General features: G+C 45.7%; 1 protein-coding gene across 1 annotated transcript in view; it reads right to left on the bottom strand.

Annotated features, from left to right (window-relative positions):
• Spon1 (spondin 1) overlaps nt 1-15,066 on the bottom strand; it is a 342,604-nt gene that overhangs the window by 179,209 nt on the left and 148,329 nt on the right. The window contains exon 5 of the mRNA XM_004650848.2: nt 12,040-12,162. Coding sequence (XP_004650905.1) covers nt 12,040-12,162 — 123 coding nt within the window. The remainder of the gene's footprint in view (nt 1-12,039; nt 12,163-15,066) is intronic.

The raw sequence follows: 15,066 nt of genomic DNA, 5'->3' as shown, positions 1-15,066 counted from the left end.
CAGTGTGGAGTCTGGGTTGAGTCCTATGAGAGCTCATGAGCACCGCGTGGAGTTAGACAGCATTCCCTAAAGGGCCTTGCACATTGTTGCCCTATAAAGCTCTCATGCCACCTCTGCCCGGGCCTTTGATTGGTACTTGTTTTCCTGCATACCTAGTGTGACCCCTATCCCCATTATTTTTAAAACTTAATTGCAATGTATCTTTTCTTTTTTTCTTTCTTTTTGCCATATATGTGTGTGGGTGGAATGCATGGGTGTATATGCATGTTTGTACGTGTGTGGGTAAAAGTGTATGCGCATGTGGAGGCCGGAGGTTGACACTGGGTGACCTGTTTCGTATCTCTCCACTGTATTATTGCAGACAGGGTCTGTCTCTGATCACAGAGGTCACTGATTCCGCTGGTCTAGCTAGGCAGTGGCCCTAGGGCTCTCCTGTCTAGCTGCTCCGGTCTGGTGTTACAAGAATGAACACCCGTGGTCCAGACTCCTGCATAAGTGTGTTGGGGATCTGAACTCAGGTCTTCATGCATGTGTGGCAAGTGTTTTACCTACCGGACCCCCTTGGCCTTTCTCCAATCCCGAGGCTTTTCCTGTGTCCTGTGCTGGGCACTGTCCTTATGCAGGCCCTGACGCCTCAGCTTTCCTCACGCTCCACCAATCTATCTCTACCTCCTCCCATTTGGCTGGCATGCCTTGTGTGGCGCAGCCTTCCTTCCTCTTGTCTTTGCGGGGTTCCACTCTCTTGGTTTATGTAGTGTGATCTCTGTGAGAGATGAGTATACGGAGGCAACCTTCCGCAGTTAGCTCAAAGACCTAAAGGGTGACTTCCCTTTTCTACTCCCAACCCATAAAGGGAAGCAGGAGCAGGAGCACGTCCTCTCAGGGACGGAGGGAAGCCGTGGAATTGCTGTCTGCTGAAAGCACATGGTGGTTAGCTTATGTGTAAGCTCAGTGATGCTGTGAGGCATCCACATCGACCACGATGACCTCCCAGTGTGTCTGTGAAGGCTGTTTCTGAATGAGATTAGCATTTGAATCCACAAACCGGATAAAGCAGGTTGACCTTAATCTCTTCTTTTGCCTAAAGCAGATTGGAAGCTTCCCCCTTGGATGATGATCTTTCAAGCCATAGCCTTCTGACTTGGTTCTCAGTACCAGACACGAATGCCCACCCCCTGTGCGGGCCTCACAGGCAATTAGAGGGCGGTTGACGGCCCCATACCCTATGTATCACTATTGTACTGGTGGGTATATCGTGCCTGGGCGGTTGATTCTGTAGCTTGCAGGATCCACTACTTTTGGCAGATTAAATAAAAGTGCTTCTCTCACTTCTAGTCTGACAACTCCTCTGGGCAAATAGTAGTAGACACCAAGGAGACTCAAAGCTCATCAAAACAGGAAACTGAAGGGTGCGGAGAGCTCATAATTCAAGGAGCTTTACAACATGCCCTCCAAGGCTCAGGGAAAGCTGCATAAAAGACGGGGAAATGGGCTGGAGAGATGGCTTAGCATTTAAGCGCTTGCTTGTGAAGCCCAAGGACCCCAGTTCAGGGCTCGATTCCCCAGGACCCACGTTAGCCAGATACACAAGGGGGCATATGCGTCTGGAGTTCGTTTGCAGTGGCTGGATGCCCTGGTGTGCCCATTCTCTCTCAAATAAATAAATAAAAATAAACAACCCCCCCCCCCGCCAAAAAAAGATGGGGAAAGAATGTCAGAGCCACAGGCTGGGAAAGTACTCTGGAACATTGGCCCCTACCCACAACACAGGCTGGTGCATTCACAACCCCACAGTGATTACCAATAACCCCACTGAGAAGGGACCTCAGTGGCATGAGGGTGGAGGAGAGGGAACATGAGTATAACCCAATGGGAACATGACAAATTTGCATTATATTGATATATTAGAGTTCTCAATAAAAAAATTAAAATGGCTGGAGAGATTGTTCAGTGGTTAAGGTACTTGCTTGGAAAGCTAAAGGACCCAGGTTTGATTTGCCAGTACCTACCTAAAGATGCGCAAGGTGGTGTGTGGTGGTTTGATTCAGGTGTCCCCCATAAACTTAGGAGTCCTGAATGTTAGGTTCCCAGCTGCTGGAGATTTGGGAAATAACGCCTCCTGGAGGCAGTGTTATTGTTGGGGGCAGAATTATGGGTGATATAGCCAGTGTCCCCTTGTCAGTGTCTGGCATACTCTCCTGTTGCTACTGTCCACCTTATGTTGGCCAAGGGTGATGTCCACCCTCTGCTCATGCCATCGTTTTCCCTGTTATCGTGGAGCTTCCCCCTTGAGCCTGTAAGCAAAAATAAACCTCTTTGTCCCACAAGCTGCTCTTGGTTGGGTAATTTCTGCCAGCAATGCAGACCTGACTGCGACAGTAAAACGTGAACCTGACTGCAACGTGGTGCATGTGTCTGGAGTTACTTTACGGAGGCTAGAGGCCCTGGTGTGTTTATTTTCAGTCTCTCTCCATCTCAAATAATTAAATAAATACAATATTTTCAAGAATATTTAAAAATGTTGAGGGAGGCATCATCCAACTAGGTGCTGTAAAGAAGTGGCAGGAGGAAGGAATCTCTTTCTTGCCTCCTACCTACTGGCCAGATGAGGACACTGGCCTTCTCCTCCCTTGGAATTGGGATTGACACCATCCACTTCCCTTGTCCTCAGGCCCATGGGTTTAAACGAGAAAAACAGTTCTGGCTTTCCTGGGTCTTGAGTTTGCAGGTGATAGAGTGTGTGACCTCAGGCGCCACAGCTGTGTGCACGCCAGCTCCTCTCAATAAATAAATCTCCATTTTTCTCTTGTGTTGGTTTTATTTCTCTGGGAACCTTAACTAACAGAATATTTAATTTTGTGTCTAAAGTTGGATGGGGAAACAAAACCTATAGCTCACATGTTATTACTATTCTAAGACACTGTGATAAGGAAGCCCACAAATGGTTGGTTTTAATTCATAAATGAGAATAAGCCAGGCGTGGTGGTGCACGCCTTTAATCCCAGCATTTGGGAGGCAGAGGTGGGAGGATCGCCACGAGTTCGAGGCCACCCTGAGAATACAGAGTGAATTCCAGGTCAGCCTGAGCTAGAGTGAAACCCTACCTGGAAAAACCAACCAAACAGACAAAAAACCCACATAAATGAGAATAAACCAAGCAACTAAATATTATAAAGCTAACAATTACTTCCAAGGTCATTTTTAATACTTGAGCATAACCCCACTTAAAAATTCTGCCAGGATCCTTTATGAAACATGTTGATATGATTTCCCAATAATAGTATTTGTAAAATAGAAAGATGGGCTGTGGACAAAGTGCTCACCATTCGAGCCACAGGACCTGAGCTCCACTTCCAGACCCACGTAAAAAGCTGCAAGGGTGGTGGGTTCTGGAATCCCAGCATGCCGACGCTGACAGCGAGCTGGGAGGTGGAGGTGGGAGAATTTCCCAGAAGCTCATGGCGAGGGCAACAAAGAACGGCAGAGCCAGAATTCACAGTGAGAAACCCTGCCTCAAATGACGTGCGCAGGTAAACACTGTCCTCTGGCTGTCACCCGCGCACCACGGCACGCGCACACCCGCACTGACATGAACACATGTCAGTGTAAATAAACAGATAAATTCTCAGATAAACAGAGAAAAGTAGGAACAGAAGTACAATGATATTGAGGAGTAGTTGCAAATGAAATAGTACCTCAACCTCTAAGCCAGACACCTAACTTGTCAGCTTTGAGGCCTGTCTTTCTCTCTCTCTCAATTCCACACCCAAATCGTGGCAGAATCTGCTGGTAAACCCAGGCTGGATTGACTCATCTCTCTATCACCACATCATTGCCCAAACTGTACCACTACCTGTTGCATTACTGCATCATTCTCCAAGGCCATCTCCTCCTGCCCACTGCCCCTCTGTTCTCCTCTCCGCCCAGTGACCACAGAGTCCCAACCCCCTCCTGGCCAGACTTCTGTAATAGTTTTTCATTGCTCGTCTCCCTCCACCTTCTTCCTTGCTCATTTTCTAACTGCTTCTTGCATCCATCCATCCATCCATCCATCCATTCATTCATTCATGCTCTCTACTCACAATCTCAATGTGTCACACAGTGAGCAAGGCTCGGAGAAGATAATGTGCAGAATAAATAATGTAATAAATAATGTAATAATGTAATGTAATGGGGTGCCAACACCCCAGAGAACTAAAGGTAAAGAATAAGAAACACAAAAAAAGACTCCAGTGTATTCATAATTAAACCCATGCCACTTTCAAGTAGTAGGATTAATTTTTTTTAAATTTTATTTATTTATTATTTATTTGAGAGTGACAGACACAGAGAGAAAGACAGATAGAGGGAGAGAGAGAGAATGGGCGCGCCAGGGCTTCCAGCCTCTGCAAACGAACTCCAGACGCGTGCGCCCCCTTGTGCATCTGGCTAACGTGGGACCTGGGGAACTGAGCCTCGAACTGGGGTCCTTAGGCTTCACAGGTAAGCGCTTAACTGCTAAGCCATCTCTCCAGCCCAGGATTAATTTTTATAGCCAAACTCAGACAAAGAGGCTCAAGTTGCATGGGTTGGGGCTGAGAGAAATAGGCATATTTGTTCATCATGGGCAACGTGGTGAATCAGTGCCAAAGTTGTGGACAAAAATCTGAAAAGTAATATGGAAAGCCTAAAAAAAAAAACACCTGGTAGCCAGTAGTTTTACTCTTGGAAAATTATAATAATTCAAAGAAAGGGAGAAGGGTGAAGGAAGACTTTTATGTATATAGGTTTTGGTTTTAGTCTTTTGTGTGAGCAAGAGATCTGGTGTCACCCAAATGGCCAATGAAAGAACAGTGAGGTCGCCTGTTTGGAATAAGCCTATGCTGTAGTTTATGACTATGAAAGAAGCCATAAGACTAGGACCCCATGTGTCAGAATGTGACATAGAAACCCTGTATATAGATGGATACATAAAGAAATAAAAATAGTTTTTCTGAGATAATCTCAGTTGTTCACTTGACAGGATTTAGGAGCACCATGGAAACAACTTTCTGAGCATACCTGCAAGGGGTCTTCTAGATCAGATTAACTGAGGTGGGGAGACGCACTCTAGATGTAGGTGGTCCCATCCCATGGTCCTGTGTGCTGAACTACGTAAGAAGGAGAAAGGCGGCTGGATACCGGTCTTCATCTCTGGCCGGACTGTGACCAGCTGCTTCCTGCTGCCCATGCCTCCTCTTCCATGACAGACTGTACCCCTATAAACTGTAAGCTGAAATAACCCTTTCTTTTTTTTTTTTTTTTTGGTTTTTCGAGGTAGGGTCTCACTCTGGCCCAGGCTGACCTGGAATTAACTCTGTCATCTCAGGGTGACCTTGAACTCATAGCAATCCTCCTACCTCTGCCTCCCGAGTGCTGGGATTAAAGGCGTGTGCCACCACTCCCGGCTCCGAAATAACCCTTTCTACAAGTGGGTTTTATCTGGTATTTTGTCACAGCAATGAGAAAAGTAAGTAATACATCAAGGCCATTTTTCATGGGGTCAGACATAATAACTTTTTAAGCAAAGGATTCAATAGAGAAGATGGCATAATTTCACTGTAAAATTAACTTTGATTGCATAGTCTATTTGCCAGTGGTCATAATAGTATTTTAGGCAACATTATCTTCAAATTTTAAAAAAATGGATCATGGAAAAGTACTCATTAATCTGTATTTGTTAAACAGTATTAAACCTGATGGAGTTATGAAGCTTAGATTGTCCGGAGGAGATAACAGGGTGTCTAAAAAAGCACTTGTAAAAACCTCAGGAGCTGTGTGAGAGTTGGTGGTTAGAAAGGCTTGGCATCTTGTAGGACACTCTTAATCCTGTGACAAAGACTGGGCATGTGTCCATCCTAGGACATCCTGATGTGCCTGATCACCTTGTTCCTGGGAAGCGGCTGCTCTCATGGAGTCCACAGTTGGGAGCTACATTGTGGCGCTCTCTCAAGCAGATTCTAGGGAGGCTGCTAATGTTGAGGATTCAAGAGCTCCAGTCAGGCTCAGCAAATCCAGACCTTCTCTTCTGGGCTCCTAGGTTAGCATCCCTCATACAGGGGAGTACAGCCAGTTGGCACGTACAGAATTTGATGCCAGCTGAGTTCACGTTAGAATACACTTTGTGCATCAGATGTTTACATTGACTGCAGAGGGCAGATGATGGATTGATTCATGGCAGTCCCCAAGGGAAGGCAAAAAAAAAAAAAAATCATCGCATCTAAACCTTGATTTCGGTTTGGGCACTGCCTGATTGTGTGAGCTGAACCTCAGCAATCTTCACTTAGGGAAGTAGGCATTTAGACTTATATGGCCCAGACCTAAAATAACCTTCTAATGTTACTACATTGAGAGTGTTTTAAACGGATATCACAATTTCCAAATGTCCAGAGCAGTTGTATGCCATTATAACAGAGGAGAAATGCCAGAAGCCATTTTTAGACCACCTTCTCTTTCTGTCTTACCAAATCTAGCTCCTCCCAGAGTCAGGAATGCAGGGTGTTCTGATAGAGGGGACCCCACAAAGAGCCCGAGAACAAAATATTTTCTAGCAGGGCTGGGAAGAGCCACCTAGAGATGTGGCTCGCGCGATGGGCTGGCTGAACACAGAGGGTGTTACTAGGGCCTCCGTGAATGTCCGGTGTGAATTATCAAAGGCAAGTCCCACAGAGACCTAGAATTTGGACACCTCTGACTGCTCTCTGGCTCTGTCACAGAGGTCGTCTATATGTGTGATCCACAGACTCCTATGGACCTTCCACAGGAGCTGAGAAGTGAAAACTATTGTTACAATAATGTAAAGACACAATTTTCTTTCCGCAGTGCATTGGCATTTACACTGAACACGGGAAAACAGTGGCCTTGGATTGTATTCATAGTTAGTGTCTTTTTCAGGGCCACATACTGTGGTAGACCACAAAAACGCATTTTCACATGAGAATGTCCTTGATGGAACAATGATGGTGATTTATCTCGTGTCTACCTATGAGGACACATCTTGTTACACAGAGTGACTAGTTAGGCAAAAGCACCTTGGCTGCACGCTGAGGCCCCGTGAACACACCTGCACGCCTCTGCTGGGCAGCGCGAACTGCCACTTCCACATTCAGAAAACATCACTTCTGCTTTCCAGAACAAACCATTGGCAAATTATGGTTGTTCAGACTTGGTAATTTGGCAGACATTTTCTCAAAAAAATGAAGCGTGTCTCTCACTCCTAGAAAAACGACTGACAGTATTGCCAATGATAAAATTTGAGTTTTCAAGCAAAAATCAGTCTTGGAAAACTTGTAGCCATGACTATGAACTTGATACGTTTCCAGAGCCATTTCTGATGAGCTTTGTAGTCATATCAGAGTACGATTTTGAGAGTGTTTAATTAGCTGTCTCATGTGTAGGTAATCTGCATAACTCAATAAACCAATGTTTGCAAGTGGCATATATATATATATATATCTCCAAAGCACAGGTGAGCCACGCATCTTAGTTTAGCCGAATACAAGTTCACTGTCATAATTCATAAAACAACTCACCTTTCAAAAATTCTCATTTATAGGGGCTGGAGAGATGGCTTAGCAGTTAAGATACAAAGCCTAGTGACCCCAGTACCCATGTAAATACAGATGCATAAAGTGGCGCATGCATCTAGAGTTCGTGTGCAGTGACTAGAGGCCCTGGTATGCTCATTCTTCTTCTCTTCCTGTCTGTCTCTCTTCTCTCTGTCTCCCTCTGCATGTCAATAAACTTCCATTTATAGAGGCTGAAGTACTTTGGGTATAGTATCACAGATTATCTGCAGTTAACCAGAAAGGTTATGAAAATATTCTTCCTGTTTCCATGTGAGGCAATATTTTCTCCATGTATTCCAGCCCACAGTATGTTACAATAGATTAAATTCAGAAGCAAAGGTAAATGGGACTACATGCCTCTATTAACCCAGACATTACAGAGACTGGCAAAACAAAACAAAACAAAAACAGGTAAACAGCAACACTCTCTTTTCACTAAATTTCTTCTGTTTGGACAATATAATTAACTCCACAAACTATGTTAACATGTAATGAGTGTATTATTGATGTATGCTCTTTAAAATTAATAAATGCTACTTTAAATTTTCTTGGCTTTTGTTTTTGCTAAGGTGAATGAGAGATATAACTCACACAAACCAAAGTATGCTATAAAGTTCTCCATTTTTTGGTGTGTGTTTATAATGTATAGTATGTGGATGGTGCATGTACACACGTGTGCAGATGTGTGTGCCCCATGTACATGTGTGCAGAAGCCAGAAGAAGATTTTGGGTGTCCTCCTTAACCATGCTTCTGCCTCATTTCCCTGAAACAGAATCTCTCACTGAATCTGAAGCTTGCCATTTTTTTTCAGTTACATGAGGGGACCAGTGAACCCGCCCCACTCAGGACTGGGGTTACAGGTGGGCTGACTGCAGACCCTCATGCCTGCACAACTGCTCTTACCCACAGCCATTTCCCAAGCCCCCCCCCCCAACAATGATTCTTATCCCTCTAAACAGATGGTGACACTAAAAATGGCAGAACCACTGTCCTAAGGTCCCTGCAGGGAAAGTGGCATTTTGGGTGATTAATTAAAAAGGGAGAGGGAGACTTGGCCCTTGACAGGCTGCACGGAAGCTTCTCTGGGCTGACAAGGGCTGGTTATCAAGACAGACTCATCCTTGCAGCAACAACAAAATTCACTTCTTACCCAAGACTGGTAGGCATCACTGCCGAGAATATCAGTGCAAAGTTCCAGCTAGACACCCCCTGTGTCCTTCTAAGTGGCTCTCTTCCCATGCGTCCCTTTCACACGAAGGAAGGCCCGACCCGCACTCCATGCTCCGTGCTCCCGTTCTGACTAGGTACTGGCTACACCCTCCTCGCAGAGCCCAGCGAATGCCAGTCTGAGCTCAGCAGTCACTGTGGTATTGAGGAGGGCACCAGGTACCTGCAGCCCTCAGCAGCAGCGATGACGAAGGTCCCGCACTTCTGGCCCTGAGGACTTCTCAGGTCTGGTGCGGAAGAAACACTGCTGAAGACGCGGACTCACAGCATGACGGGGTCAATGCTCTGCTGTACCCGGTGGTCACATTTTTGTTAAGAAGAAAAGTGAGGACGCAATTTGACTGGGAATCTGGAACATGGCTGCTACATTTATTAACGTCTCAACAATGCCATAGAAATTCCGTGTAGGTTTGCCACAAAAATTCAGAAGCAATGATTCCATTACCCCCAACCCCACACTCTTCACACGAAACTTAAATTCTGGGAAATGACAGAAGAGAGATGAGAGAACAGCTCCTTGGGATCACAGATGAGTGATGGCCCCTAACACTTTATTTCCCCTCCGTTAGTGGACAGGAGCACTGTCGGAAATTTTTTTTTTTCCAGCATTCAAGTTCCACGTGGTTTTTGCTCCAGGCAAAGAGTTTGAGTTCATTCGTGCCGGTCTCCCACCCCAGCTGAGGTGGATCAAGATGCATCGGAGTCAGTGGAATGAACTAGAAGAGACTTCTAAGAGCCCAAGGCCCGGTTGTGTGTGGGTCAAACTAAACCATATGGCTCTTGATCTGACCAGACATGCTTCAGTCCCCTCTGGGTGGGCTGTTTGGGGACCAGGGAGGCTCTGGCATGGCAGCGTCTTTTTAACTCCCTGCCACATTCCCTTTTCTTCCCTTTCCTTTGGGCTTGGCCCAAATCCCTCTTCTGAACCTCCTCCTGCCACTCTTCTGTTCTCTCCCAGCTGTGGTAACTCCAGAGCGAACTGCTTAAGAACAAAACAGTGGCCAGACACCACTTCTCAGTGCCTCACAGCCACTCTGCCACCCACAGCTAGACAGACTGGGCCATCCAGTGTCCCGATCTAGACCACAGGCAGGGCGTTATAGTTCACTGTGGACATTGTGGCCTCGTCCTGATCCTTGATGACCATATCCATAAAAACAGGTTAGTGTCAGGATTAAATGATTGGAAAAAATGCTTGAAAACATGTGATGGGGCCAACTAATCGCAGTTACAATATTGATCCCTTTTCATGTGATTATGTGCTTAGTGTCTGTCTCCCCGCTAATCCCAAAGTGACACAAGAACCTGACTTTCTTTTTTTTTTTTTTTTTTTTTAATTTTCGGTTCATTATTATATCGGTAGAGCTTAGCACAGAGCCGGTTAAGCACTGGTTGAGGTAATTGTATGGTGTAAAGGAACTGAGAGGGCTCTGTTCTAGGATCTTCCCCCAAGTAGCAGTTCTCCAGGGCTAAGAGGGAGTCTGGTAGCCCTTTTAGGCAGTTAAGGTGACCCCTGAAAGTTCAAAGTCACTTGCTAGAAGTCAAAAGGTGACCTGGCTTCTTATCTCTTGCCTGGTTCCCTAGGTCTGTTTCTCTGCAAACAACCTGGACTCCTCCTGGGAGGGAGGGCCCTTCTAGGATTGAAATCTAGCCCCAATGTTGTGGTTGGTCAAAGTTCAGCATCCAGAATTGGGCATCATGGCTAGCCTCTTCCTGAGACAAACCCTCGTGCTCAGTGAGCTGAGTCCCCCACCATAATGTTATGAATCCGCCAGCAAGGGGAGGGTGAGCTCTCTGAGCTGCCTGGCCACTTGGGAACCTCCAGCTGCTGGTGAGCTTCCCTTTGGCTCTGCCCAGGCCCATCCAGGCTGAGCTGGGGGGAGCCCCTCCCACCCTTGCTCTCCACATGGGTTCTTCACCCCCTGCACTCCCACGTGGCAAGAGCTCCTTGAACTTTCTTTTCTCTTTTTTCTTTCCACAGTTTTTCCAGTCCTCCCCCCCCCCATGGGATCTCTAGCCACATAGGTACCTTTCCTTGGTTCTGTACTTCCCTCAATAAATATAATAATTTAATAATTATTCTTTTCAGTCTTTTTCATTCCATTCTTTCACTAAATGTAGACATGGACCTAGGCTTTAGGGCTCAAGGACTTTCCTGAACCCCTAACACCCTGTTACAAGGTCTTCTGACAGCCTGCAAGGATGATATTGGCCTGATGTCATGAAGGCACTAGAAGGTGACATCTGGAGTCAGAGGGAAAAAGGGTGTTCTGATGGATGATGGACAGCTGCTGTGGTTAAGGATGCTGAGTAGCTGCTATGCTTAGTGTATAGAGTCTAGAGCAAGTCCTCTGCCAGCTGTTAGAGACTGTTCTGTATTCAGATAGAGCTGGTTTAGGACTGAGGTCACCAGATGCCTTGTGAGACTGTGTGTGTCTATAATATATGCAAAATGTGTATATCTGTACATATGTATATGTGTACATATGTGTGTGGTGCGCATGTATGTACATGCATGTAGAGGCCCGAGGCCAGTATTTCATGTCTCCCTCAGTAACTCTCCTTTCTACTTATTTATTTTTAATGTTTTAATTAATTTGTTTATTTGCAAGCAGAGAGAGAGATAGAGAAAGAAAAGGGGGTGGGCACGTCAGGGCCTGTTACCACTCCAAACAAACTATAGATACATGCACCACTTTGTGCACCTGGTGTTACATGGGTATTAGGGAATCAAACCCAGGCCACTGGGCTTTGCAAGCAAGTGCCTTTAATCACTGAGCCATTACTCCATCTCTATTTTATTTATTTATTTTTTGACACCGGGTTTTCCATTGAACCTAGACCTTACCTGCTTGGTTAGATGAGCTAGCCACTGAGCCCTGGGGAGTCTCCCGCCTCTGCTTCCCCCGTGCTGGATTACAGACACACCCCGCCGTGCCTGACTTTTCCATAGGTTCTGGGGGTCTGAACTCAGATCCTCATGCTGGTGTGGCAAGTGCTTCACCCACAGCCCCGGGCATGTATTTTTGTTAAGTCGCAGAAAATAACACACTTAGAAGAACACTACTCAGAGAGGTCAAGAGCATGCCTGTCTGCATGAATCTCCTTACTTGGAACCCAACTCTCAGGAGCCAGTGAGACTAGTGAGCAGACCTGCCATGGGTCAGCCTGTGGATCCCGCCTCCGACAGGATGCTAGTTAGCAATGTGCAGCTGCTGTACTCACGAGGGTAATCCTTGGGATGTGTCTTCTCCGACCAGTTCCCATAAAAGGTGAGTCTGTACTTGGCAGTTCCGCAGGCGCAGCAGTCTAAGATTGGCTGGTCAGTCACCCCATCCAGTGTGGGATCTGGAATGGGAAACGCACCAAGTTAGAAAGCAAATAAGAGTCTTGTGTAAGGCGGCATTGGGCTGGTCTTTTCCTTAATCCCTAGAAAAGAAGATGAAGGGCTTTTTCTGATTTATGAATCCTAGCCATTTACTGGGCTGTGAAAGATTTTTATATTCCTTTAAGTATGGAAATATATATGTTATATATAAATATGTAATTATAATATATATGGTATGTATTATAATTTGAAAATAAAACTGCTCTGATAACTTGAGGAGCTCTATGTTATCAGTGGGACAGATACTTTAAGGTGGGGGAAACTTTGGAAAGTTGGTGGTAAGTTTTACTGATATGCTTTCTGGCCTCTTTCCCCACCCCTCTCACAACAGGATTTTTCTTTGGTGTGTATGTGTGTATATGTGCACATGGTGTGTGTGTGTGTTGCAGTTACCTTCTCGTTGCTGGGATGAGAACACCTAACCAAGCAGCCTGGGGGAGGAAAGGGTTGAGTTTGGCTTTCAGACTCAAAGGGAAGCTCCATGATGGCAGGAGAAGATACGGCATGAGCAGAGGCAGAACATCACCTCCTAGCAAACATCAGGTGGATAATAAAGCAGGGAAGCGTGCCAGACACTGGCAGAGGGAAACTGGCTTTAACACCCAGAAGCCTGCCTCCCACAGCACACACCCTCCAACAAGGCTCCAATTCTCAAATTGCCACCAGCTGGTGACCCAGCATTCAGAACACATATGTTTGTGGGGGACACCTAATCCAAACCACCATAGTATACATGCATGCATGTATTCATATGTGTGTGGGTGCATGTTTACATGTGTGTGGATATGTGTGGAGGCCAGAGGTCAATGTTAGAAGCTTTTCTTCAATAGCTCTCCATGTTAATTTTTTTTGGACAGTGTCTCTTACTGGACCTCTAAACACCTATTAGGCTAGACTAGCGAGGTATTAAGCCCCAGGGAACTTCCTCTCTCTATCTCTCCAGCACTGGGATTGCAGGGTACCCCTCTCCCCGTCTCAGCTTTTACATGGGTGCTGGGGATCCAAACTCAGGTTCTCATGCTGTGTAGCAAGGACTTCACTCCCTCAGTCAACCTCTTCACTACTCTGCTAGGTTTTTTCTCTTTCTTTGTTTTCTTGCATGTGTATTGTATGTGGTATGTGTGTGGTGTATGTACGTGTTGGTGTAAAAATATGCATATCTTGTGCATGCACGTGTGGGTGCCAGAGGAGAACACTGGATTTCTCCACCTCCACTGTTCATCCGTGTGTGTGTGTGTGTGTGTGTGTGTGTGTGTGTGTGTGTTTTCCCTTGAGACAAAGTCTCCACTCTCCACTTCCCATGGGACCTGACTTGGTGGCCATACCCAGTTGTTCATGGGGATCTTGGAAAATCTAACTCAGGTGGTCTCAGGTCCTCACTCTTGTGCAGGAAATGATCTTACCCACTGAGACATCTCTTCAGTCCCTCTACCAGATTTTAAGAGGAATGAAAGTATGTGTTTTTTTCTAAAAAAAAAAAAAATTCTTCAAGGCCAAATGGCAGAATGGAAGGAGCAGCTTTAAAGAAGAATTGTGAGGACAGTGGAGAGACTTACAGAACTGCTAAAAACTGAAACAAGCAAGAGAGACGCGTATTTATTGATGTATTTACATCGTTTCTTATCACATTTTCAGAGACTTTAATTGGGGTGGGGTGGAAGCTGAAAATGCGTTATACGTTCATGTTTACTTCTGAGTGTAGACAGAAGCAGCCAGGAAAAACTTAAGATTCCCCCTCTGTCCTCATTTTTAGCTGATGAATGAATAGCTGATAAGTGGGGGGAAAGAGATTACATTTCTGATTGTCAACCCCGCATCCCGCACTGCACTTCCTATTCTCCATCTGCTCTGCCTCCTGGGAGATGAAAATGACTACAGATGCAGCTTGCTGCTGCTGCTTTTGCCTCAGCTCCCTGGCAGTGTTAACATAAATCTTTTCCATTCTCTGCGAGTTGAAACACTTATTCTTAAATATTGTACAGTGAACAGCAACACAGAGGATGAAAATGATCCTGCCTCTGAGAAACAACGCTTTCCAGGTCTTTCTTTAGAATTCCTTGAGCCCACTAGGATTGAATACGCAGAGTCAGTGCTGGGTAGGGGAAGTGAGCTCTCCGTTCTAGGGAGGAGGTAAATTATAGGACACTGTCATGAAATCCACAATGTATCAAGTCTTTGTGGCACCTATCTATCCCTTTCCATTCACTGACTCACTCAAACCAAAAGTCCTGGGTAGTCCTTTGGTCATGCTTGTTTTACAGATGAACAAACTGAAGTAGGTAAGGTGACTTGCTCAAGGACACATGGTTAGTGAGCTGTGTAGGCAGAACTGGAACTCAGGCCTTTACTCTGCACTATATCACCGCCCCCCGCCCACAGGAAAGTCCTCTCTCTGGATAGGTCTGCATAAATGACATATCAAGCGAATAACTTGCTTTTATCTGTTTTGCTTTTTTTCCCAAGTGAATTGTGTATTTATACAACAATCATCTCCTGGCGGAAAGGACGTAAGAGCCACAGGATGGGGAGGGGTACTTGGGAATGCTGTCTTTCAGACACAGCGGTTGCAGTGCCTTTCTGACCTCCCAGTGGCTGTTGTAACCTGCACAAGACCCTGCATAGTGTTGGGTCCATCAACATGTAATCATGTCGATGACATCAAAACAGAAGAGGGAGTTGTTAAAAATAAGAAGAGGTTCAGTGGAAGCCACCAGCCTCACAAGACATACATATCTATGCAATGGTGGGACCCAGCCTACGCGGATAACCAGTGGCTTTCTGATTGGCTAACAGATCCACTCAGTGAAAAGGAACCCATAGCTGAAACCGGGAACAGGGTCAGAATCCTAGGGAGGCCAAGGTTA

This window comes from Jaculus jaculus, chromosome 3 (genome assembly GCF_020740685.1).
Source record: "Jaculus jaculus isolate mJacJac1 chromosome 3, mJacJac1.mat.Y.cur, whole genome shotgun sequence".
Lineage (NCBI taxonomy): Eukaryota > Metazoa > Chordata > Mammalia > Rodentia > Dipodidae > Jaculus > Jaculus jaculus.
Note: the sequence above shows the minus strand (reverse complement) of the source record. Positions and strands in the feature narration are given on the sequence as shown.